This window comes from Ahaetulla prasina, chromosome 2 (assembly GCF_028640845.1).
Source record: "Ahaetulla prasina isolate Xishuangbanna chromosome 2, ASM2864084v1, whole genome shotgun sequence".
Lineage (NCBI taxonomy): Eukaryota > Metazoa > Chordata > Lepidosauria > Squamata > Colubridae > Ahaetulla > Ahaetulla prasina.
Window position 1 is genome coordinate 102,047,445 of NC_080540.1, and position 23,469 is coordinate 102,070,913.

The following is a 23,469-nucleotide window of genomic DNA, read 5'->3' on the forward strand; positions in this document are numbered from 1 at the left end:
TGTTAACTGAGTAGCTACTGTTACTTTACTTTTACTGATATTTCAATGTGTGCCTGATTACCTCCTTAGCTATGTTCTTAACTGATATATTACTTATAATTTCAGCTGCATTTTTATTCCTAGTTATCCTGAGCTTTTTGGCAACCAAAAAGAGAGAGAAAGGTGCATATTTAATTAGCAAATGAATTTATTTTCATTTCTTTCCATTTTCTATCTTGCACTGAACATATACCATTCGGCTTGTGCCTACAAAACTGGGTTCCCAGAGGGAGCTAACTATAGTTAAGCGAATGATGGGGAAGTACAGATTTTTAAATTAGCTCAATTTCCTCTACTCACAACACCGATTAAACTACAATCTGACTAAAGTATCTGGGATAATTGTGCAAACCCAGCCTCAAAACTGAATGAAAGCAAAGAGAGGGTTCCTAAGATGATGTGTAATGGAACATTTATCTTTAAAATAATGAATGGGGCTGTCTTACTCCTTTGCCTTTGGGCAAGATCAGGCTGTCAGGATCTACAACAATTCTCAAATCTCTTTTGCTTTTGCTCATTTAATTGGAAAAGCAGCCCAGCATTTCAATAGGGCAAAAGCCCTCATGAACTGCTAAGCTCCTTGCAGTTTTTCTTGTGCCACTACAAAGCTATACTCATGGGAACTTTCCACTCAATAATCAGCCTGCTCAATGCTTACAATAATCTGGTGCATTAAGTAAAGTACATGCCAAGTTAACAAGAAGCATTTCCAAAATAAATAAAAGCATCAGGGCTAAATTCAAGCCAATCAGTTTCTCAGGAATCTTGTTTCTCAGACCTCTGGAATTGTTTTCAAGAGTGTACAAAAGCAAGTGCTATTTGTCAACCCTGATTTAACTGAATACAAGCTGGGGGATAAATGGCATTTTGTCCCATCTCTTCTAGATATAAAAATCTTTCTTATGTTTTGATAATGAGCCCCTCCAAAAATGCCAACTTAATGCAAGTTTTAGCAGCTGAAATGTGTTAAGAAAAGAGCAAATAGATGTCACATCAGTCTATTACATTAATTGGAAGATACTGTCTGCATTGTTTCACCAATACCTAGCAGATTTATAAATCTGACTGAAATAATTAGAAGCATTTAGCAAAAACACCTATAGCTATCATTTCCTTCTGCACTTACAGGTTCAAAAGGCAGGACCATTTCATCTTTAATGCCGTACTTCCCTCGAAAAGCCTATGAAGAAAATCAGAAACAAAAGGCCACAGATCAGATCCGCAAAACCTAAACGGAAGAGATGTTTGTTCCTTCTGCACAAGCTGACTGGTTAACACCAGCCACCTGTACAAAAAACCTTTTACCAATTTATAAAATGCTCAGATCAATTGGGAAACATATCTTTAAACCAAGCACTTGTACAAAGGGCGAGAACCATATTAAATGGGGACTTCCCAGCTCTTCTACAAACAACTTTTTCTAAACAAGAATGAAGAAACTTCCAATTATTTTTAATATTATTAATAGATCTTTATTCCACCTTTTTACATATTGTGGTCAATTCTAATTTCTTTACAAATATCAGCATGTTGCCCTCAACAACCTGGGTTGTTTTATTGACCTCGGAAGGATGAAAGGCTGTGTCAGCTTTGAGCCCCATCAGACTGTGGACAGAATTTGCCTGCAATACTGCATTCTAACCACTGCGCCATCACGGCTCTTAATACATAGTTTTGTCTGCTCAGCACAAAGAATTTTATGTAGATCCACATATAACTATTAAAAATGCATTATTAAAAAGATAAATAAAGCCAGCATGATTTTTAAGATTCTTACCGGTTTCTTCTTTAAGTCTTTCAGGGCTGTGATGTCATCTGGAGCATCAGATGGTACACTTGTAACCACTCCGGTACCTTACAAGGAACCGTCAAGAAGCACAGATCAACACATTGTTAGGACAGAATTTGCATTAAATGTACATTTAATGTACATTTGGTGGAATTGTACATTTTAGCTTTGCCTTGTGGTTATGCAGATTCTCCTTAATCCTCATAGTGAGGATAAATCTGACAATGTAAAGGAACATTTTTATCCATAAATTTAGAGCCTTGAAAAAAATGATGGTTTGAAATTATACGGACTCCCCAGTGTATGTTTTATCCCTCATTACAGCAATCAAGAATATCCACAGGACTGTATGTGGAATCCTATAGACCCCTTTATGCACATTTTTCCCATAAGTAATAGCTATATAAAATAGCTACAGTATATATTTTAGCAGTAACCAAAATACATGCTCAAATAATGAATCAAATGTAGTTACTACCAATTATAAGCACCGGGTTATAGATGAAGGACTAATTCTTCATTACTAGCACAAGAAAGATCGTATTGTAAAAGAGAACATGTGGATAAGCTTAAATCAAAGTAAAAGGACAAGAAAATAGGGGTCACTTTGATACAGTACCTTCATACATTTGTAAAGAATCCCAAGATTTTAAAGGAGACAAAACACAGTAGTTTATTTTATCTTCTTGTTTTGATGAATATAGATAAGAGCTACTATTCCTCTTATGGAATCCATACAAAAGATTATTCTGCTTGAAAGAGCAGAAACAAAGACACTGCAGAAAAGTTTACTTTGTGCAGGTATTGGTTTCTGGGTCAATAGAATCAATAGAAAGATAAAAACCTTTCTCCTGTAAAAAAAAAAAGAGTGCTAAAATGCCATAGCTTTTACCTTTATCTTCCTTAATAGTCAACATTGGAAGAGCATAGATGACTTTATAGGATGTCAGAGGAGCAGAAAGCGCAGCACCAAGAATCTCCTAGAGAAAGAGAATTATGTTAAAAGTAAGGGAAGCATGTGTCTCCGTTTGACATATGCAAAATATTTCACAACTGAAGAACTTTCAAAATTGGGAATGCTACTTTAAATTTGAAATCGGGGTTCTGTGTTCAAACTCCCTTGCAAAAAAACTAGGACCAAAGTTCATAGGGCCTTTTCCTATAGTGAAAGTAATCAACCCTGATACAGTACAACTTAAAACTCCCCCGCTTGTTAGGGAAAGTGCATCCGGTCTTTCACAGCAACTTGTTAACGCCGGTGGTAGGCTCCCAGATCAGGCCGGTAGATCCTGGATTCTAAATTGCATAGGAACTGGTTGCACTACCTAGTGCAATGGAAGGGGCACCCACTATCTGAAGTGGGTGAAGGCAGATGGGTTGGTCAAACAGTTTCATGATAAGTACTCCCAGAAACCTAATGGAACCTCAGGAGGAGGAAGAGATGGTTAGACTGAACCTTAAGTAAACTGCTTGCGATTTCTTTTCTTTACAGCAAGTCTTTTTCAATTAAGGGGAGGGGCACCTGTCAACCCTGAAGCTGACCTGACGGAGTCCATTTTGAGGAGAGGAGGTTAGACTGAACTTTTTTTTGCAAGGGAACGTTCAACTTGTTCTGATCACTTGAGCTCATTTCAAGCTCAGAGTTCTGGAATAACTTTAGACGCACTATAGTTGAAAGGCATAGAATTAGAACTGAAGCAGTTTTTTGGATGAAAAACAAACATTTTCAAGGAAAAAAAAACAAGAAAGTTCAGTTGCCTTTTGGAAAAGCATCTTTGGGACAACCGTGAACTGGATGTTTGAGAATCTCCATAGACATTAGAATCTATGCAGGTAGTCCTTGACTTATGATCATTTCTTTAGTGGCCATTATGACAACACTGAAAAACATGACTTAGGACTGTTTTTCACACTTACGACCATTGCAGCATCCCCATGGTCATGTGATCAAAGTTCGGACACTTGGCAACTGACTTGATATGTACGACGGCTGCAGTTTTCTGGGGTCATGTGATCACCTTTTTCGACCTTCTGACTAGCAAAGTCAATGGGGAAGCCAGATTCTCTTAACAACAGTGTTACTAACTTAACAACTGTTGTGATTCACTTAACAACTGCTCAGTGAACCAAAGTTTTGGGCTCAATTGTGGCCATAAGTCAAGGACTACCTGTATTGTATATATTAAAGCAATTCTAAAGTCCTCAGAATCTGCTTCATTTTTCGTTAGAAGATCCTTATTAGAAGTAACGTTCACAAGATACTCACTTCTCCCATCAACTCTTTCACAACAGGTACCACCCCATTGGTTTTTGTGAAGCCTTGGTAGGACATATTCCTGGCTGCCCTCTGGGTGCATATAAAAATATCCCCATTCAGAGTCTCAAACCCAATGTACTTCATATCAGGCCGAACCCAACAATTAGTCTGCCCAAACATGGTTTCTGGTCTCAGAGTAGCAGCTACCAAGAAGATATTCTTTCCTCTAAGGCCACTGTAAAAGAAAGAAAGGGCAGTTTAGAAAAATATATTTAAACAAAAGTACATTTAAAAGATAAAAACAAATAGCTAAATAGTATTTTCTACAATCTATGGCAACATTTTCTTAGGGTGTTCATCCCAAAGCGCATTGCTAAATGCCTATAGAGATTTTCATTCATCCAGGTCAGGGTTGTCCCAAAGGTGCTTTTTCAAGAGGCAATTGGACTTTCTGGTTTTTCTTTGAAGACATTTCGCTTCTCACCTTCACTTCTCTAAAGAAGCTTCTTGGATGAGAAAAGAAACATCTTCAAAGAAAAACTAGAAAGTACAGTTGCCTCATGAAACAGCATCTTTGGGACATATCAGTAAGCTGTCCCTTCTAAGTTGACAATGAAGCCTATTCACTATGGGGAGTCCCTTCTTCTTTTTCCAATCTTTGCACAAGGACATTTTTTTTAAAAAGACAGCACATCTTTGACTTATAAAAATGACCGTTTATTGTGTTCATTTTGTAGAGCAATAAACATAGGGAAGTCATATATCAACAAATTCAAAATCCAAAGAAAAAAAGTGATAAAAATGTTCTTCCAAATCCATCTGGTGCATTTTTCCATATAACCTAAATTACCATCTTCTCTAAAGGAAGCCACATGCACAGATCCAAGAATAACCAAGCATTTATCTTGATCTAACTCCATATTGTCAATACAAACTGATGCATTTCTTAAGGCTATTCAGTTCAGTGGAACTAATTTCCAAATGCTTTTAATTGCAGATCAATAGATCTTTTCAACTTTTCCAATGTTGAATGCCACAAATTAGACTCAGGAAGGCAAAACCTATTCCTCTCTCAGTAACTGATATCCAATGGTATCCTGTCCTCTATGTGAAAATTTCTACTTAACTGATCAAGCTACATGACATAAATTAGTCTAATCTTAATTTACTTCATCAACAACCAAAAAGCCACACATATCTGAACACACTTTAAAAACCTTTAATATGTATTTCCAATAAACTTTTAGCTTTCTTCTTTTTTTCCACTAACATCAGTATCAGTAATTATGCCAAGGCCTACCTTAATTTCAGAGGATAAGGCTCTATCACCTTCATTTTGATTAGTGTGTATTCTTGAGGTCCCACACCCTAAGAGACAATAGATACCGGTAAACAATTGTGTCACTTTCATTTGTAATCTCTTAGAACTACTCAGTCAAACCAGTCTTTATACATTAGACCAGGGCCGCCAAACTCCCAGCCCACGAGCTGGATGTGTCACGTGTTGGCCACACCCACGCCCGGTTTAGCGAAGGGGGAAAAAGTCCCGATATGTCATGTGACGCCGCTATGACGATGTGAGTTTGACACCCCTGCATTAGACTAAAACAAAGTCCCTAGAGCAGGGGTGTCAAACTCGCGTCATCAGGGACTCGTCACGTGACGTATCGCGACTTTTTTCTTCTTCAGTAAACCAGGCATGGGCGGACGTGGGCTTGACACCCCTGAACTAGAGTGATTTGTGTATTAATCAGATCCTTGCTTTTTATTGACTATTGTGAGCTGGCTAGGATCATTATATGATATAGGTGGCCTTATAACATCTGTAAATAAATAAATACATTACTTTGGACTGGAAGAGAAAAGTGTGTTTCAGAATCGGGGTGGGAGCTGGAAGAGGAAATAACTCAGGTAATATCTGTTGGCAACTCTGCATCTTTTCCCAGAATCACATGACCAGTTTAAACAGTTGCAGACAAATGCTATATACATTTCAAAGCATCTTATTTTTTTTTAACGTGAAGCATTATATAATCCTGGTATCAATAACAAGGAACGACTTATGTCGCACTCTCCCACCTAGAAAATAATGCAAGAAATTGGTGATTCTATGGAAATCTAGTATAAACAAGCTGCTGGTGACACAAAACCGGAGGCTAGCATCCAAGCAGCTTTTCCAGAAGCTTGAGTGCCTAGGTGACTTTCCATTTTTATTCTCTCTGAAAGTTGACTTGCAGTTCCAATTTACAAACAACTTTTAAAATTATCTTTCCTAATTCTGCTATTTGCATCCCAATACAATAAAAAGTATAGTATTATTGAATCAAGCTCAACTCTCCTTACAGTTATACATCATCTTCTTGACAAGAAGCTGCCATTGGTTTCATCTGGAGTACTTTTTTCAATTTGGGACTCCTGGTACTTGAGATTCTAGGAAGTACTTAACCAAGTTGGACACATCTTGGCTTTTTTTTTTTAGATACTAAGATTGGGTAGTCTACTACTAGTAGTAGTGTTGATAATGATTTCTAAATTCTGTCTAATTTCCTTTAGATTTAGGTGTTTCAGTCAATTAGATGACTGATTAAAATTCCTGTATAAAATTGGATCCAAACTTAACCCTTTAAGAAAGAAAAGGCTTCCCAGAAAGAATCAGGAAACAATAGTGGAAGAGGGCAGGGTGGCCATTTTTCCTGATCCTCCTCTTCCCTCCTGCTCTCTGGCTTTAATCTCCAAAGTCTCAACTCATTAAAACTTAGTCCTATTTTTTTAAACTCCTTCATTACCTCCCCTGTTTGTCTGTCATGATCCATGCAGGGTTGACCATCTTTTGGTGAATAAATAGTATACCTAGAAGGCAAATTAAGTCATTGTTAAAATGTGGGTACACACTAGATATTGAACAGGAGGTATTTTGCATTTGATTAGTGCAATTGAACACCCATGCCAGATAGTCTCAGACTAATTCCAAGGAAAAATGGTGCAGGAGCATCATTCTTTGCTTTTCATTTCACTTTCCCCAAACAAGCCATAAGGGGAGCCAATATAAGTAATAGTGCTGTACTGAATTGGGCACTTATACCAAGTATCTTTAGCAGCCATACATAAAATGGAACTGCTACATTCAGAACAATTTTAATATTCTTTGAAATGTGTTAATCAGAACTATAAAAAACCAGGAAAGAAAGTTGGAAAGTTATTTGCTCACTGAATGAAAGGGGAAAAAAAACATTTTATACCTGGAGTTTAGGCTAACTACAATTATTTATATAGGGAAACAAAATATATTGATCTACCGCACTCCTGTGTCCATTGAAGCTAGCTGTGACTCAACCACAAATCATTAATTGGATAGAAATATTGAAGTGGGAGATTTTAAAAAGCTGCCATAACCAATGATATCATTTACAAGAAATTCCAAGGATAACTTAAGCCATGAAATTAGGAAAAACTGCGGACCTGGTAGAATTCCATCTGAATGGTACACAACCACAGAATATTTACTGGCAAGTATAATCTTAGACATTTGCAATAAATCATTTAAGCTACATTCTGTCCATCATTTAGGAGGACTATATTCAATTATATTAATATAGAAAGCTGATATTTATATAAAAAAGGTTTTACCTTTATGTATTCTTTTTAAAAAATTACATAAGTTTAACAAAATAGAATAGAATAGAATAGAATAGAATAGAATAGAATAGAATAGAATAGAATAGAATAGAATAGAATAGAATTGAATTGAATTGAATTTTTTATTGGCCAAGTGTGATTGGACACACAAGGAATTTGTCTTGGTGCATATGCTCTCAGTGTACATAAAAGATAAAGAAATCAAACAATAAAGATAAAAAGGGAATATCAAAATAATAAAAACAATGCAGAAAGGATCTTTCAATAACACATTCTCCCCTTCCCATCGATTTCATTTTCACCAACCAATAACTGCTGTTATACAACTATGTACTTATTTACCAAGAGAGACGTAAGTATTTTCAATTTAATTGTATTATTTTGAACACTGTGCTTGTTTTTTTCCCTTCGATTGAATTAAAATTTAGGGAATATCAGGTGTTAATGTTCTGCAATATACCAAATATCTCTCACCAAACAAAATCATAAATATGGGGTGGATGGTTCACAGAACCCATAAGCAAATCATCTTCAGTACTGTATTTTTGACCTAGTTCAGGCAACTAAGCAACAAGAATCTGTGTTTAATGTTTTATAAATGGCCACATCAAGAAAGCATTCTTACCGTTTTCCAAATTTGATTTTCTTTCTTTCTCTGAGAGTTAGATATTGCCACCGTACAAAAGCATCATAATAGGGGTTGACATCGGTGGTAATAAAGGAACGTCTCCAATCTACCTGGAAAGTCATGAAATAAAGGTCATTCATAGGGTGAAATCCAAAGACATTAACGCCATGGAGAAAGGAGAAATTTTGTTTTGAATTTCACAAACAGCAATCACTATTCCCATGTCCAACTGCTTTTAAAATTTCTAAATATTGAAATCAGAATGTAATATGGTGTGGTTATCTATCCTTAGCAAAAGCAATCTTTAGATACTATTTCAGTTCTTCAGATTGTTTGTCGTCAATAAGAATATCAAATCTCAAGCCTAACATTTAAAAAAGAAATGTGAATGCTTTTGGACAGTTTTCTAATAGATACTTCTCATAGCCTGTGTGGAACCCAAGGCCTACATGTCAATAGAAAGTTAGAAAAGCATAAAAAAATGAAATACTTTTGATCAACCACATAAGAAATATGTAATACCTTTAGTCCCATGCGTTTTAAATCTTGAAGAGCCAGAGGTGGGAAGTAACCAAGCCAATGTTCAGCCTCTGAAAATTTTATTATTTCTTCATCAGAGAGGCCTAAAGATTTCATGATGCCCCACTGGTATTTTGAAGAGCCAGTCTTAGCAGCAGCTTTACTCTTTAAACAACAGGGGAAAATTTATATACCTCATAGTTAAGTGCAATATTTTCATTATGTGCATCAAAAAAAATCATTAAAGTTATAGAAGGACAGAAAAGTTCATTAAATATTTCACATTAGATGAGAATTCCTACAAATTTACAGTTGTATTGCAAGATGTAAATAATCTTCTAAAGGAACCATAAATTATTTATACTGCAAATCAAAGATGGTTACCAGTAGCTTTATGAATAATTTCAAAAGCTTCCTGCAAGCAGCTCAGGCTTTTATCGCTGGGAAGGGAGGGAGGGATGGAGAGTGAGTGATGTAGAATTGGATGGCAGGAATAGAGAAAAGGGAGAGAAAGAAGAAGACATAGCAAAAAACAAAACGATAAGTGGTGGTATGCCCAGTTAGATACAGCCCCCGAGTATAAAGGAAGGAGGGAGAACTACTTGCTTTTGAATACCTTTTTGCCTTTAGCTTTAGCTTTAATGACCACTTCTTGCTTTGACTCCTCTTCCTCCTCCTCCTCTTCTTCATCTGGAAATTCTGGTGGATAACTATACAGCTCCATTTCTCGTTTCAGCTTATCAGCACATGCCTAAGAAAAAATGCACCAGAGATCTATAAACTGTTAGGGCATGTGCATGTAAGATCTGGATGGGTGACATATACATTAATATATTCTTATGGTTGGTCACATAATCAGCTAGGTGTTTCGACTGGTTACTATTATTTCTAAAACTAGCTTGTTATTGCTCCCCTGTGGCAACAGCTAAAATTGATAACGCTGTACATCTTTTACTCTGGTCCATGCAAAGAATGATTGATTAGTTCTCTGACCCTGGCAAATTCTTTAAAATGTTATGCATTACTTTTCCAAAGAGAGTAAATGGATGCTTCCACTCCACCTGTGCAAACAGAAAAGCTGTTTTGAAAAATCAAGTGGATTCTTCTCTGGGAAGAAGAGGTATTTTCTTTAATCCTATCTTTTTTCTTGGACTGTAACTCCGGCAACTTTCTGGAAGCTTGTTCATTGCTACCCGTGTTTTACCAAGTTTTTATAACTGAGAAGCCTTTCAAAAGCAAAATGCAATCTTAGAAACAGGTTGTTCCCATAGTTGCACTGAATGTACTAAACCCACTGAATATACTTAAAAGTATCAATAAAGGAGAACGGTGAACTATGGAGTCCTTGATGCTCTCTGAACCTGGATTTTTCATTACCTAACTATGTATCTGGCATCATCAATGCCAGAACAACCCCAGTCTCTTCTACAACAGATGACATTATTTAGTTGGGTAATAAAATGTCTGCAAAAAAACGTACAAACTTAGAGAACACCAAGGACTCCACACTTAAGTGTAATTATTCGAATCCAGGCTGGTCATTTTAAGCATATAACTTTTAATACCAAAGACAGCAAATTTTACCATAGAGGTGAGCAACTTTGAGATCAGCCACATGATCAAGGATTATTAGGACTATAAAAAACTTTAGATTTAATCCTAAAAAGGGCATGGCAGTTTTGACTGTAGTTGTGTGATCCTGGAAACAGAAGTGTTTGCTCCATATCACCTTTTGTGAATTGAATCAAATATATTACAATGCCCCAGAATCCTAAGATGGGCAATTCTAATATACTAACAAATGTGTACATGACATATCTGCTACTATTTTAAGTAAAATAGTTTAAAAATAATGTGCTGGGGTTTTTTTCCATTCAGAAATGGAACACATTTTTGTCCATAAAATAAAATGATTTTACCTTAATGGGCATGCCAGTACAATGAAGTCCAAAAGGAAACAGGCATTTCTTTCCTTTCAGTTTCTGGTATCCAACTGCAAACTGTAAGACACATGAAAACGAGAGCAAGCATTAATGTCTGAGAATAGGAAGAAGAGGGGAGGATAAAACACAAATGGTTAAACTAGAAATTATTTATTAAAATGCCTCAGCAATTTATTTCCCTTAGGAAAAATTCAAGCAAGATACAGAATTTGAAAGAAAGAAAGCCATTTATTTCAATGTCTTTTCTATCTTTAAAAGACATTGAAATAAATGGCTTTCTTTCTTTCAAATTAGAAGCAGTTGAAATCCCATGGCTATTTATGGTACAATAGCCAAATCAACATAATTTTCACTACATTCAATGGGACAGCTTTAGGTAAACCTATATGTGGTTCTAAGATTATAATTTCTGTTCTCCTCAGAGGTTGTAGACATGGAACAATATATTCTTCAAGCCAGTACGAAAGTTATTGTTAGGGTTGTAGAACTATTAAAGTAGTATTTATTAATATAAAAAAGATAATATTACATATAATAAATGCTTCGGCAATATGAAATTCCATGGTCAATGAGCTGAAGAGTTTGGGAACCCCTGCTCTAAATGAAAACTTTCTGTATTAAAACTAAGAGAATAAGATCTATTATTTCAACACCATTTAGTTATTTTTATGTCTGAATTTTTCATTTAACCTATTTCTCTTTGATATTACCTGTGATGAGCCACTCAGAGTTACCTATATCACTACACAAATAAATATTAAATGTGTCATTAGAAAAACAACAGATTTTATAAATTTCAATTTTCTATTTCTATTTTCTTTGGAAGGTTTTCACAAAAGCACTAATAAAAATTCTTACCTCACATTTCGATAAAGAAAATGTGTGTCCTAGGTGAAGCCGGCCATTCATGTATGGATAAGGAAAAGTAGCAAAATATTTCCCATTGCTGAATGAAGATTTAAAACATAATTTTAAAAGATCAATTAATTTTCAGAAATTCAGTTTAAGCATAGCTAAGGTTATGGTCCTATAAATATTTCATGACTTGTCACTGCAATATAGTATGCAATATAATATTCAATAACAGGAACTTTGAGTGCCACATTTGAAAGAAATGAAGTGACCTTGTAGAAAAATTAAGATGTTATAGAAATATTAATTGAATGATACCCAATTTTAAAAAAGCATAAACTACTAAACCTGGGTTTTAACTGATTAAGTTTGTATATCATTAAATACAGTAGAAGATATTCCATACTGTCTGAACAACAGACAAATTCACACAATAGAATATTTCCTTACTCATAATTACACATACCTCTGAAAAACCTCACAAAAAGTTAGGAGACTACTGAGAATTTTGATCTGAATGAAGGAGAAATAATTGAAAAAGAAAATTCTGCATAAGTAACCTAAGTTTTTCATTATTTGCCCCAACTCCTGCTCACCCAGCAGTTCAAAAGCTTGCAAATAACAGTAGATAAATAGGTACCACCTCAGCAGGAAGGCAATAGTGTTATACCTCAGCATATAGTCATGCTGGCCACAGAAGCATCTTCCAACAACTATGGCTCCCTTGTTTAAGAAATGGAGATAAGCATTGCCCTCTATAGTCAGACATAACTGGATTTTACCTTTACTATATATGCATGTGTGTATATACGTATTTATATATATACAGTATGTACATACATATATACATATATACATATATATATATACACACACATATATATATATACATACATGTATGTACTGTTTGTTTGTATGTATGTATGTATGTATGTATGTATGTATCCCACAACTCTTCAAATTTGAGACACATGTAGTTGCATGCAAAAGGAACTTCATTTTGCTAGAAGAACATTCCGATCAGATATAAACTCATTTTTCCCCTGGTTCATTTTTGCTACAACCAAATACAAACAAACTAATAATTAAATGGTACCCACAAACAAATTATAAAACTATGTAGCAGAATGTCATGCTTAATTTTATTTTTCACTCAGAATTTCTCAATCCAAGTCCTTTTAAATGCACTCAGCTAGATGGCAGCACTTACCTAGCCTTGTTCCTATGGATTGAAACTTACTAGAAATCCCAGAACAGTAGGTCAAACCAGAAATTAATTGAGGAGGCAGCAGTAGCAAACCATTTCCATTATCAAGAAAACTACAGGGATATAGCCATGTTGTCAGCTACATTTGGACCTGATTCACAAGAAGTCTCTTAGGTGTCACTGCTTTTAACTTTTTATGGGCAGCATAATGAAAAGAAAGATTAAAATAGAATTAAAATAAAGTGTATACTGTCATAGTATACACTTGTGTATGTATATTTCTGATTCAGACGCTCAGAAAAAAAATCTACAGAAGTATATTTCTGTTGATTTACCAACCTTACTATCATTCTAGCAAGTTGTTATGTATTTGTTATCTATTTTTTTAAATTCTTCTTCTTAAGGAAAAGAGGTCAGGAATAATAAATCAAGTTGGAGATTTCAGAAATGTAGATGCACATTTGAAACCTATACGCCAGAATATCAATTCTTAGTTCTCAACTTACGACCACAATTGTGCCCAAAATTTCTGTTCCTAAGCAAGACAGTTAAGTGAGTTTTGCCCCATTTTATGATTTTTCTTGCTATAGTTGTTAAGTGAATCACTGTAAACAGGGTTATAAAGTGAATCTGGCTTGCCCATTGACTTTGCTTGTCAGAAAGTCACAAAAAATGATCACATGATCCCAGGAGACATAAGTATGATCTAATTTTCAGGCATCCAAATTTTGATACATAACCAGGCGGGACATGGGACAATGTAGTAAATGTAAAAAATGGTTATAAATCACTTTTTTCAATGCCTTTGGAACTGTTGTGACCCAGGCCCAAGTAGGTAGTAATAAACTTAGTCCATGGAAAAACAAACTTTATTTGAACAGCTGGGAATTACTTCATTCCCAGCATCGTTCAACTCAAAGTAAAACAAATGCCTCCCAACACAAATTAGTTATCTCACAAACCTTAGTTCAATTAGGCAAACTGCCAAAGGCCCTTCCTGGCAAATGTCCAGAACCCACAAAAACAAGACATAGATGAAGCAGAAGATGAAGCAGAAGATGCAGCTACAACGTTGTTTTCCGGCAAAGCTCAAATGCCAGTGCTGGTCTGTTTTAAGCCTTATGGGAGGGACCAATCATCTCTTGGCCCTACTCCCGAGTTGTTCTCTCTGCTTGAGCTGCTCTTGCCTTCTGGCAGCTCTTCTCATGCGTGCATTAGGAACAGGCTCCTCCTGTTCCTCTGCCTCACTACTATCAGTCTCTGGAGGCTCTGGAATCTGCACCTCACTTCCTGATGGCCCTGGCCTCACCTCAGCCTCATCGCTGTCTGATTCCGTTGCCAGCTCCATAGGCTGCTGACAGACCACAACAGGAACCTCAAACAGTCACTAAACAAATGGTTCTAATTTCAGGATTACCTGTATTTCAGTTTTCATTAAAGCAAAATGACAGAAACTAACCAACTCTGAATTTGATGTTTCCAATGATACATATATTTTAGTTGTATATGAAATGTCATTTTCAGATTTCCTAGCTCCTAATCTGGGTTTACATCTCACATGGACTTCAGCTTCACTCTTTCTATAGTAGTCCCTATATTGTACCTGAAAAACATCTTATTAGAGACAGTTTCTGTGTGATTCATTATACTATCTATAAGCTTGCTACTACTCAAAAAATTACATTTAAATATTTTTAATACTAATTTTCTACTATTAAAGTTAATACATAAAAAATCCCATTAAAATTTACACACTCAAATACTGAAATTCTCAGCCACATGTGAAATGAGTATTCTCACCTTTTGAGACTTGCCGCATCTTCTGCATTAACTTCAAATGCTCTTTCATTGTGCCATTTCTGTTGGATTTCCTCTTCTATTTTTTTCAAGAAGTCGACTTTAGCTGTCCCTTTCCGTTCCTTAAAAGAACAAATAATCTCTAATTAGTGTGATTAGCTTAAATAATACAATTTAAGTTAGTATAAATAGTATAATGTTGTATCGTTATTGTGCAAGAACTTTGAATTTGCACACAAACATTATATCCTAAATATTAACTCTACAATATCATCCAGGTATTATCTCTTATAAAAGTTTCAAAAATATTATGAACTTACAAATATTATCAATAAAATTAAAAAATCACTGCCCTCCTTTTCATTTGAATTCAGATAGTACTTATTTTGTTAAGAAATTTAAGCCTGCAAATTTATTAATTTTTATTTATTTCTAGACCGCCCTTCTCCCGAAGGACTCAGGGCGGTGTACAGCCTTATTAAAATACATAGATAGACAATAAATTTAAAATAATTTTAAAATGAAATATTTAACCGGCCAATTTAACTAAAAATAACAAAACCAATTAAAATCAGTACAAAATTTAAAATTTAAAATTTTAAAAAAACTAAAAAATCTAATCCAGTCCTGCGCACCTGAATAAGTGTGTTTTAAGTTCACGACGGAAGGTTCTAAGGTCCGAGAGTTGGCGAAGTCCTGGGGGGAGCTCGTTCCAGAGGGCGGGAGCCCCGCAGAGAAGGCCCTTCCTGGGTGTCGCCAGACGACACTGCCTAGCTGACGGCACCCTGAGGAGTCCCTCTCTGTGAGGCGCGGGTCGGTGAGAGGTATTCGGTAGCAGAAGGCGGTCCCGTAAATAGCCCGGCCCTATGCCATGGAGCGCTTTAAAGGTGATCACCAACACCTTGAAGCGCACCCGGAAGGCCACAGGTAGCCAGTGCAGTCTGCGCAGGATAGGTGTCACCCGGGAGCCACGAGGGGCTCCTTCTATCACCCGCGCAGCCGCATTCTGGACTAACTGCAGTCTCCGGATGCCCTTCAAGGGGAGCCCCATGTAGAGAGCATTGCAGTAGTCTAGGCGAGACGTCACGAGGGCGTGAGTGACTGTGCATAGGGCATCCCGGTCTAGAAAGGGGCGCAACTGGCGCACCAGGCGAACCTGGTAAAAAGCTCTCCAATCAAGTTTTGCCAGTTCAGTAATTCATTTTAGTTCTTGTCACATTTTAAAAATAATCTACTATATATTAGTTGGGGATTTATACTTTCACATTGATTGGATAATAAAAGTCCCAATTATCTAAAGAAGTGAAAATATGAAAACTGATCATATTTTCACATTTAATTGTAAGTTGTGCTACTATTTTTCTATTTGGTAGACGTTTGACAGCATTTACAGTGTTAAAGAGTCCTCACTTACCAACCACAATTGGAAATGGCAACTCTTGTTAAGCGATACAGACATAAAAGTTAAACAGCATGTGACAATTATGATGCAATTTATGGTAATGCTGCAGTCATTAAGTGAATCACCCAAGACCATTAAACACAATGCCATATAATTGTGACTTGAGACTTCCTGCCAGCTTTCCCATTGACTCTGCTTGTTGGAAATTAGCTGTGAAGGTTGCAAACAGTGATCAAATGACAGCAGGATGCTGCAAATGTCATAAACGTGCACTAGTTGCCAAGTACCCAAATTGTAATCACATGACTGCAGGGATGCTGTAATGGCCACAACATTGAGGACCAACACCTTTGGTAACTTTGAATGGTTGCTCACTAAGTGCGGACAACTTGTATTAGCCTAAAAGGAAAGTCCTTTTAAAAATGGAAATTGTGCTTCACAATTTGAGACAAATTGCTTGATTTTATTTGATACCCTGTACCCTTCTGTATGACAATTGGAGATGTGCAACTACCGTTAATAAATATAAATAACAGCCTGGGACGTTATGCAAGCTGAATATAAATCTGGCTGTTGTTCTTAATTAATGAAGCAGAAAAGCCCCAAGTTCCACCTTATCATATTGCTATGTATTGAACCAAAAGGCAAAGTCAAAAAAGCATTACGTTTACAATCAGCACATCAGTTGAAATTTACGTGACAACTCCAATGACACCTAAAATGCATTGTGAACCTATCAAATCATATTTACGTCTCCTTTTTGGTTAAACAGCAGCTTACAATCAAAAGAAAAACAGCTAACCAACCCACATAGCAGGTAAACAAAATGAACTCAAGCAGCAGCAAAAACGATCAAAACAGCTCTCAAAAACTATTATTTTCATTAATCAGGTAATCACACTTAGGATAAAGTGATCAATGTCTCACTCTGAAATCTGGGTGAAATTTACTATAATACTTTTATTATATGTAAAACCAACATATTTTATTAGTTTGTACTAACAGCATAATCCATACTCTTAAGAGTCACCAGAATTTTTCTTTTTAAAAACAGAAATCTAATATCTGCAATATTTTCACAGAAAACAGATCTCAAAAAAATTGAACTCTTGTCGTCACTTTGACTGTACCATTGCAAATTGGGCAAGGTTCCTTAGAGACTTGGGCAAAAGACCTTTCTTTTGTTAAAATCTGCAAATGAGATATTAACCAGAAAGTCATCCAGTTAATCCAAACAAACCCAAGCAAAATAATAATATCTGGTATCATCTGGTATGGTACAACGATACCCAAATCATTTGATATCGTACAACAAGCAACAGGAAATATTTGAAACGAAACTTCCACGTATTCTTTTATCCTTGTTTTCAAGATGCCTCCAGCACAGGATAACCTAGACCTCATAAAGGCATTCAATTCCCTTAATCCCCAGTCAGCATGTTCGCTGAGGAATAGGGGAGCTGAAATACAAGGGAGGGAACGAGAATGCTCCATTAGGTCAACCTTCCCCAACCAGATGTCTTGCAAAGATTGCGTTGATTTCGGACAATTCTCAGGAAGAACCATTTTATGCTACCCGTGTAAATAGCCCTGCAACTTTGCTTATTTAGTATTAATTTATAAACCACGTGGAATTTAACCCGGAATATTCCAACCAGTCTCTTTCTAAGTCCCTTTCTCGATAAATGACAGCATAAGAAGCGGGGGGGAGACCCATTCGTCCCTTTTCTGCTTTTTCCGTTGACAGATCATGCTCCTATCCATACTCATGGCCCAATTGCTAGCTAGCCCCCTAAAATCAATCCAGGCAAACGCTGTCACCCGATATTCACCGTCATCGCTCCTCGAGAGTCTGAAAGACTTCCACCTGCCAGTTTACACCTCCAGCTCCACGCCGCCGGTTCTCCCACAATGCATTTAAGATAAAGATGGATCCGGTTCCTTCGCAAAGACCTTTGGGAAGTTGAGTTTGCGCAGAGCTAACAGTGCACGGCACCCGCCAGTTGAACTACAATTCGCTACAAACCAAGCCTTACTTTACAGTGCCTGTCGCGTGGGATTTTTTTTTTTCAGAAACCGCGAGGCCTTGGAATTGAATACGTTTCCCATAATGCACCGAGAGGATGAAACCTATCGATGCTCACCAATAGGTGTATCCAAACCTTAAATTTCAGCCTTTCTGATATTGTTTATTGTGTATTTGATGTGATAAGCGAAGCGGGAGGTGAAATAACTTGTATACCTTTTCAGAAGCTGTTGCAAAATTGCATATGTAATCAGTGTTGATTCTGTTTGCATTCTTTTAATTGTTTTTAAATTCTTTTCTTCCTACTGAAAAAAACAGTCTTCCAGCCGTATAGGAAAGTAAATATAACTAATTATAATTAGTTATATCACGTTGGTTGGATTATATGAGCACTATCATTTAGGACTTGATTCTAAAATGCATGCCAAAGGAATGCATTTTGCAGGAGAAAAAACAAGTTGCATGCACTGTAGTCCTTATGTGAGGCTCATTGACAAAATTATTCTATATTTGTTTCTGAAAGTTTGCTAAGTATGCAAAAGTTGTGATACATCCAAGAAGCTTTTCGGTGCCACTTGAAGTTCAATTTGATGTCATCATATTGCAATGTTTCTCAAAGTGAAAGAGCATTCCAAGAGATAAATGATTTTATTAAACATCTCTTCTTGTTAAAAGTATATTCAAGTTTTCAAAATTGTCTGTGAGGCACAGCATTTTTTTACTAAGTAACATATCCTTGTTCATATGAAAAAAATCATACAGTATTGATGAGAAAAAATTAACATGAGGATAAAAATAGGTATTTCTAGAAAAATGGAGTGTTATACAACTGTGATATTTCTTCACAGTTTTTATTTAAAATAATTTTCTTATAAACCGTGCACACACACTAAAGAAATAGAAGATGGCCTTTTGTATTTATACTTATATGCAGTTAAAAATTCAAAATTATTAGGAAATAAATCCCACTGAAATCAATATTACTACATAAGCAATATTACTTTTGCTATACTACACTGCACATATATAACAATATGCACAGGGAATCAAAGCACCAACAAAATTAGACTTATGAAGAATAGATAGAATTCTTTATTGGCCAAGTGTGATTGGACACATAAGGAATCTGTCTGGTGCATATCTTAGTGTACATAAAAAGAAGATACATTCGTCAAGAATTGTAAGGTACAACACTTAATGATAGTCATAGGGTACAAATAATGATGCAGCAATAGCATTCAAAATATGACAGGAAGTGCCTTTTTAGTTTCTAAACCCAAACCACTTCTCATTGATAGACATTTGGGTAACTTAGATAGTTCAGATTCATTTGTCTTAGCACTGTATTAGCAAGTATCAGCACTGAAAATCCCTTCAGTGAAAAAGTACTTCCAAAGGTACTTTAGGTCTGCGATAGATCTTTCTTTAGTTTACTGTTTACTGTAATTACATTCTTTGGCTACATTTGGCTTATTTAAACTTTTATCAATAAATATTAGGAATAGCATAAATGGGAAGGGTGAAATCCATGTCTTTGTATACAATTTCCAGTTGCTGATGTTAACTTCATTATAGTCAGGAATTCAAAGTATTTAGATATTGTATTTCTCTTAATTTTATCTCTTAGAACACAATAAAGTAGATTGGGCTAAGAGTGACTGGCCTAATTCATTGGGTATCCATGGCTGAAAGAGGGTTTAAAGTTGTTTCCCCCATCCTGTTCCAAAAGTTTAAACCATTATACCACTATGGCTTTTCTGTGCATGTGTAGGTAAATACTGTACATGATGAGGTAAAAACCATATGTATTTTGGTAAATACATGTTTTTGGTATTTTGGAAAAATACACTTTTACCAAATGTACTGACTGATTATTAATATATTGCTTTCCTCACATAGTACATGTTGTTTCTTGGGGGATTTAGACGATCTAAATTTATGGCATATCAGCTTTTATCTTAGTTTTTAACCTTATCAGATGCCTGAAGTTATATCCTATGCTAGCAAGTATGAGAACTGTTGGGAGGCGAGATTGTAGCCATGTGCTATTTAGCGTGGCTCTTATCCGTATACACCTACACATAAAGAGAATCGTTCGCGAACTCAATACAAATTCTTCCCTAATGCGAATGTCCATCACCACGCATTTGCTGAAAATAGCGCGAAAAAATTCACCCTTTGGTGAATTAACGCGACGTCGCGCAACAGAACGCGGTTCATTTCCGACTCGATCTATGCCCGATTAACGTGCGTTGTACTGTAGGAATATATTCGGCAAAGGCTCAGAAACACACTTTTTACGCTGCGTGGTTTCACGTATTCCAACCACCTGCGCTCCGGCAGCCGCTCTCCTGAATTAGGACCTCTCTTTACAAAGATTTCAATGCGTGTTGGCTCGACCTAACCTGCTGAGGCCTCCCACCGGTGTCCTGCCCCGTCCCTCCCCGCCCCACACCTTCCTTGCTACTGTACTCCCTGCAGCTTTCGCATTGGTTCCTTCGGTCGTGGGCGCTGTCGCACCATTGGCTGGCTTTCCTCGAGGCTCCGTCGTCCGATTGGCTCCGCTGCGAAACCGGGTGCCCGCCCCTTCTCCGGATACCCAGCAGGTTGCGTTGCGCCCTCTCGGTTTAGCTAGTTCCTGGTCTGACTTAGGCCCAGGCTCGGCGAAACGGGGGAGGGGCGAGAGTTAGAGTGCTGCTGCTGCTGCTGTTCCTGCTGGCGAGTGACGACTTGGCGGGAGAGGGAAGAAGGAACCGGAGTCAACGCGGGAGGGGAGGGAAAGAAGAGGGAGGAGGGATGTTGCCCGAAGTGTAACTGCAGCACTGCCGCCGCGACCCTCCTCGCCATGATCATAGAGAACGTGGACGCGCTCAAGTCCTGGCTGGCCAAGTTATTGGAGCCGATGTGAGTGCGGGCTGGTGCGGGAGAGGCGCCAGGGGGCGGGCGGGCGTGGGGGGTGGGGGAAGGGCAGCGCAGGGTGAGGGGACCTTTGGGACCTTAAGGCGGACATTATTGGGCTTGACCAGGGGAAGAAGGGTGGGCTGGCTGGCTTGGGAAGGGGCCCGCAAGGGATGCGTGGAGCTGGGGCTAATAGAAGCCCGAAGGACCCCAAGGAGGGAGCAGAGGGCGCGGGGTCCTGCCGGTGGCGTGGAGGGTCCCTCCGCCTAGATTCCGAGCAAGGCATTGTAGTAACAGCTACGGAATAAGCTGGGAATCAGGAGGTTGGGGGAGAGACACGTGAGGATGAAGTGGAGGGTTGGGGGGGGGGGTTGATGAAGCGCCCGAGTTTCCACCGGGACGAAAAGCGGGATTTTTGCTCGCCTACTTGGTTCCCAAAACGTCCCGATCGTGGTTTGAGAGTATTGCGGAGAATGAAGGTTTGACAGAGGGAGGCTCCTGTTCAGAGGCACTGCGTGGAAGTAAAAAACAAACAAACAACGTTTATTTAGGGTAGTGGATCATATCCTATAGCAACTCGGAGAAGAAATGAAGCCATTGCCCATCCTTCGCTCTGACCCGTTCTCTAAATTTGGGTTTGAGTTGAGTACTTTAAAAAAGAGAAGGGAAAAAAACTTTTAGAAGAAAGAGCAACTGGCTTAGGATAATGCTTTTTGGGGGGGGGGGGCGTTCGATGGTATTGGTAAACTAACATAATACCAAGAGGTTTTCTGAAATTTTTTTTATGCAAGCACCTTGTCTATAACTTTGAGAGATTCTGACCCATTTAAGTTTTGAAACCTGAAACATTTTGTTTTACTTCGTCCAATGGTTGACCAAAACAAAATTTCTACCTTATGGTAGTTATTATATCTTTCAGGACATTCATGAGAAGTTTTTGGAATACAACTTTGTATCTTCGGTTTACTGTGTCAGTTGTTTTGACAGAGGGAAATATTTTATTGAATAGCGATGTTATACTATAATTGCATATATATTTATAAGTACAAATTGTTGCTTATACTACAAACCACTTAGTTTTTTCAAACTGACACTTAAAAAATTGAAGTATACATGTTACATTAAAGAGTACTATGCTGCATCTCATTTTAAATGATGAGTAGAAGTTCCAGAGGATATACTTAAATTATCTCAATTCCTAATTTTTTGTTATTATTAAATTTTACCTTGGGTCTTGAATACTTAACTATGTTATCTCAAACTTTACAGCCTATTTTAAGTAGTTTTCATATCTGGTGAATTAAGTTCTTAAACTGGAATGCTGATTTGGTTCTAAAATAAAAATAAAATGAGGTAGAATAACATTGAATTATTCTGTTGCGTAAGCAGTTGGCATTTCTAACTAACCTGTGGAATCTCCGTTCGAATTTTTATACCATATAAAACTGTAGGATTATGAATGTGTGTCCAAATCTCTAAGCAATTTAAAAGGCTATTTTAGCGTTCGTAATAATAGTATTGTTTTTTTACAGCTGAATGCAAAAGTTTGATTACCCATAGCTATGTTTACATTTCAGTGAATCCTTAAGTGAAGAGAATACAACCTGCATATAGTTAACAGTTAAGCACAGCACCATGCTGTAAATCTCAGGGCATATTTGCTATTTGTAAGCAGTTATTTATGGATTTAAAAAATTATGTGGAAAGTAGAAAAGTCTGGACACTCTTTTAGTCAATATTTTGTAATATTTATTTCAGCAGAAATATCAGCTTCCAAATAAATATTTCCTCTGACCACCCAGAAGTTTTTCTGTTGCTGCTTTTGGACTTTTTTTCCTGACTATTCATTGCAGAGATCTAGGTTAGAAATCCTTGGGACTGTTAGCATGAATGGCATGCTGAAGCTTTTTCTCCACAGGTTTTTGGTAATTTTCAACTCTGGGAACTGTACAGACTATTTCAAATCCTTTATTTCTCTCTCCTGTAAGAGTTTCATGATTGATTTGGAAGTATCTTTCAGATTGTTGTCCTGCTGAACTATCCAACTTCTTTTCAGCTTCATTTTCTTCACTGGCTGTGGGACATTAGCATGAAGATCAAGACAAATCTCTGCCAAAACTGCCTGGAACTGGATATATCTACAAAACACAATTCACAGATTGCTGCAAACTACCTGCTGAAAAGTTTAGCTAACACTGGAGAAGCTGTCCACAGTACAACATTCATTATACAAGAATGTACTGCAAGGGATAGTTACCAAATAGAAACTTTTTCTCCAACCTCATCACAAAAGTCATCATCTAAGGTACGCAAAAAAAAAAAAACTTGAACAGGTCTAAAACATTTTGGAACAAAGGGGTTTGGACTGATGAAATAAAAATTAACAACTTGGTCACAACCTTATACACAGCATACATTTGGAGAAAAAGAGTAAAGCGTTTGAAGAAAAGAATACCTTAGCTGCCATTGACACAAG

The 23,469-nt window shown here is 37.0% G+C and overlaps 2 protein-coding genes across 7 annotated transcripts in view; one reads left to right on the top strand and one right to left on the bottom strand.

Annotated features, from left to right (window-relative positions):
• LARS1 (leucyl-tRNA synthetase 1) overlaps nt 1-18,065 on the bottom strand; it is a 50,313-nt gene extending 32,248 nt beyond the window's left edge. Inside the window, exons 1-13 of the mRNA XM_058165956.1 lie at nt 17,902-18,065; nt 14,671-14,789; nt 11,670-11,757; nt 10,788-10,868; nt 9,485-9,619; nt 8,872-9,033; nt 8,347-8,459; nt 6,872-6,935; nt 5,386-5,453; nt 4,095-4,320; nt 2,721-2,808; nt 1,817-1,893; nt 1,166-1,219 (exon numbers count right to left, since the gene is read on the bottom strand). Coding sequence (XP_058021939.1) covers nt 1,166-1,219; nt 1,817-1,893; nt 2,721-2,808; nt 4,095-4,320; nt 5,386-5,453; nt 6,872-6,935; nt 8,347-8,459; nt 8,872-9,033; nt 9,485-9,619; nt 10,788-10,868; nt 11,670-11,757; nt 14,671-14,789; nt 17,902-17,907 — 1,281 coding nt within the window. The 5' untranslated portion in view covers nt 17,908-18,065. The remainder of the gene's footprint in view (nt 1-1,165; nt 1,220-1,816; nt 1,894-2,720; nt 2,809-4,094; nt 4,321-5,385; nt 5,454-6,871; nt 6,936-8,346; nt 8,460-8,871; nt 9,034-9,484; nt 9,620-10,787; nt 10,869-11,669; nt 11,758-14,670; nt 14,790-17,901) is intronic.
• Nucleotides 18,066-20,694: 2,629 nt separating this feature from the next.
• The window catches only part of RBM27 (RNA binding motif protein 27), a 39,178-nt gene continuing 36,403 nt past the window's right edge, over nt 20,695-23,469 (top strand). For 2 of the 6 annotated variants that reach the window (XM_058165960.1, XM_058165959.1), the window contains exon 1: nt 20,695-20,999. In XM_058165960.1, the coding sequence (XP_058021943.1) occupies nt 20,941-20,999 (59 nt within the window). In that variant the 5' untranslated portion in view covers nt 20,695-20,940. Of the gene's footprint in view, nt 21,000-23,049; nt 23,299-23,469 lie in introns of those variants that run through there. The other 4 variants (XM_058165961.1, XM_058165957.1, XM_058165958.1 and 1 more) reach the window with 4 other exon arrangements.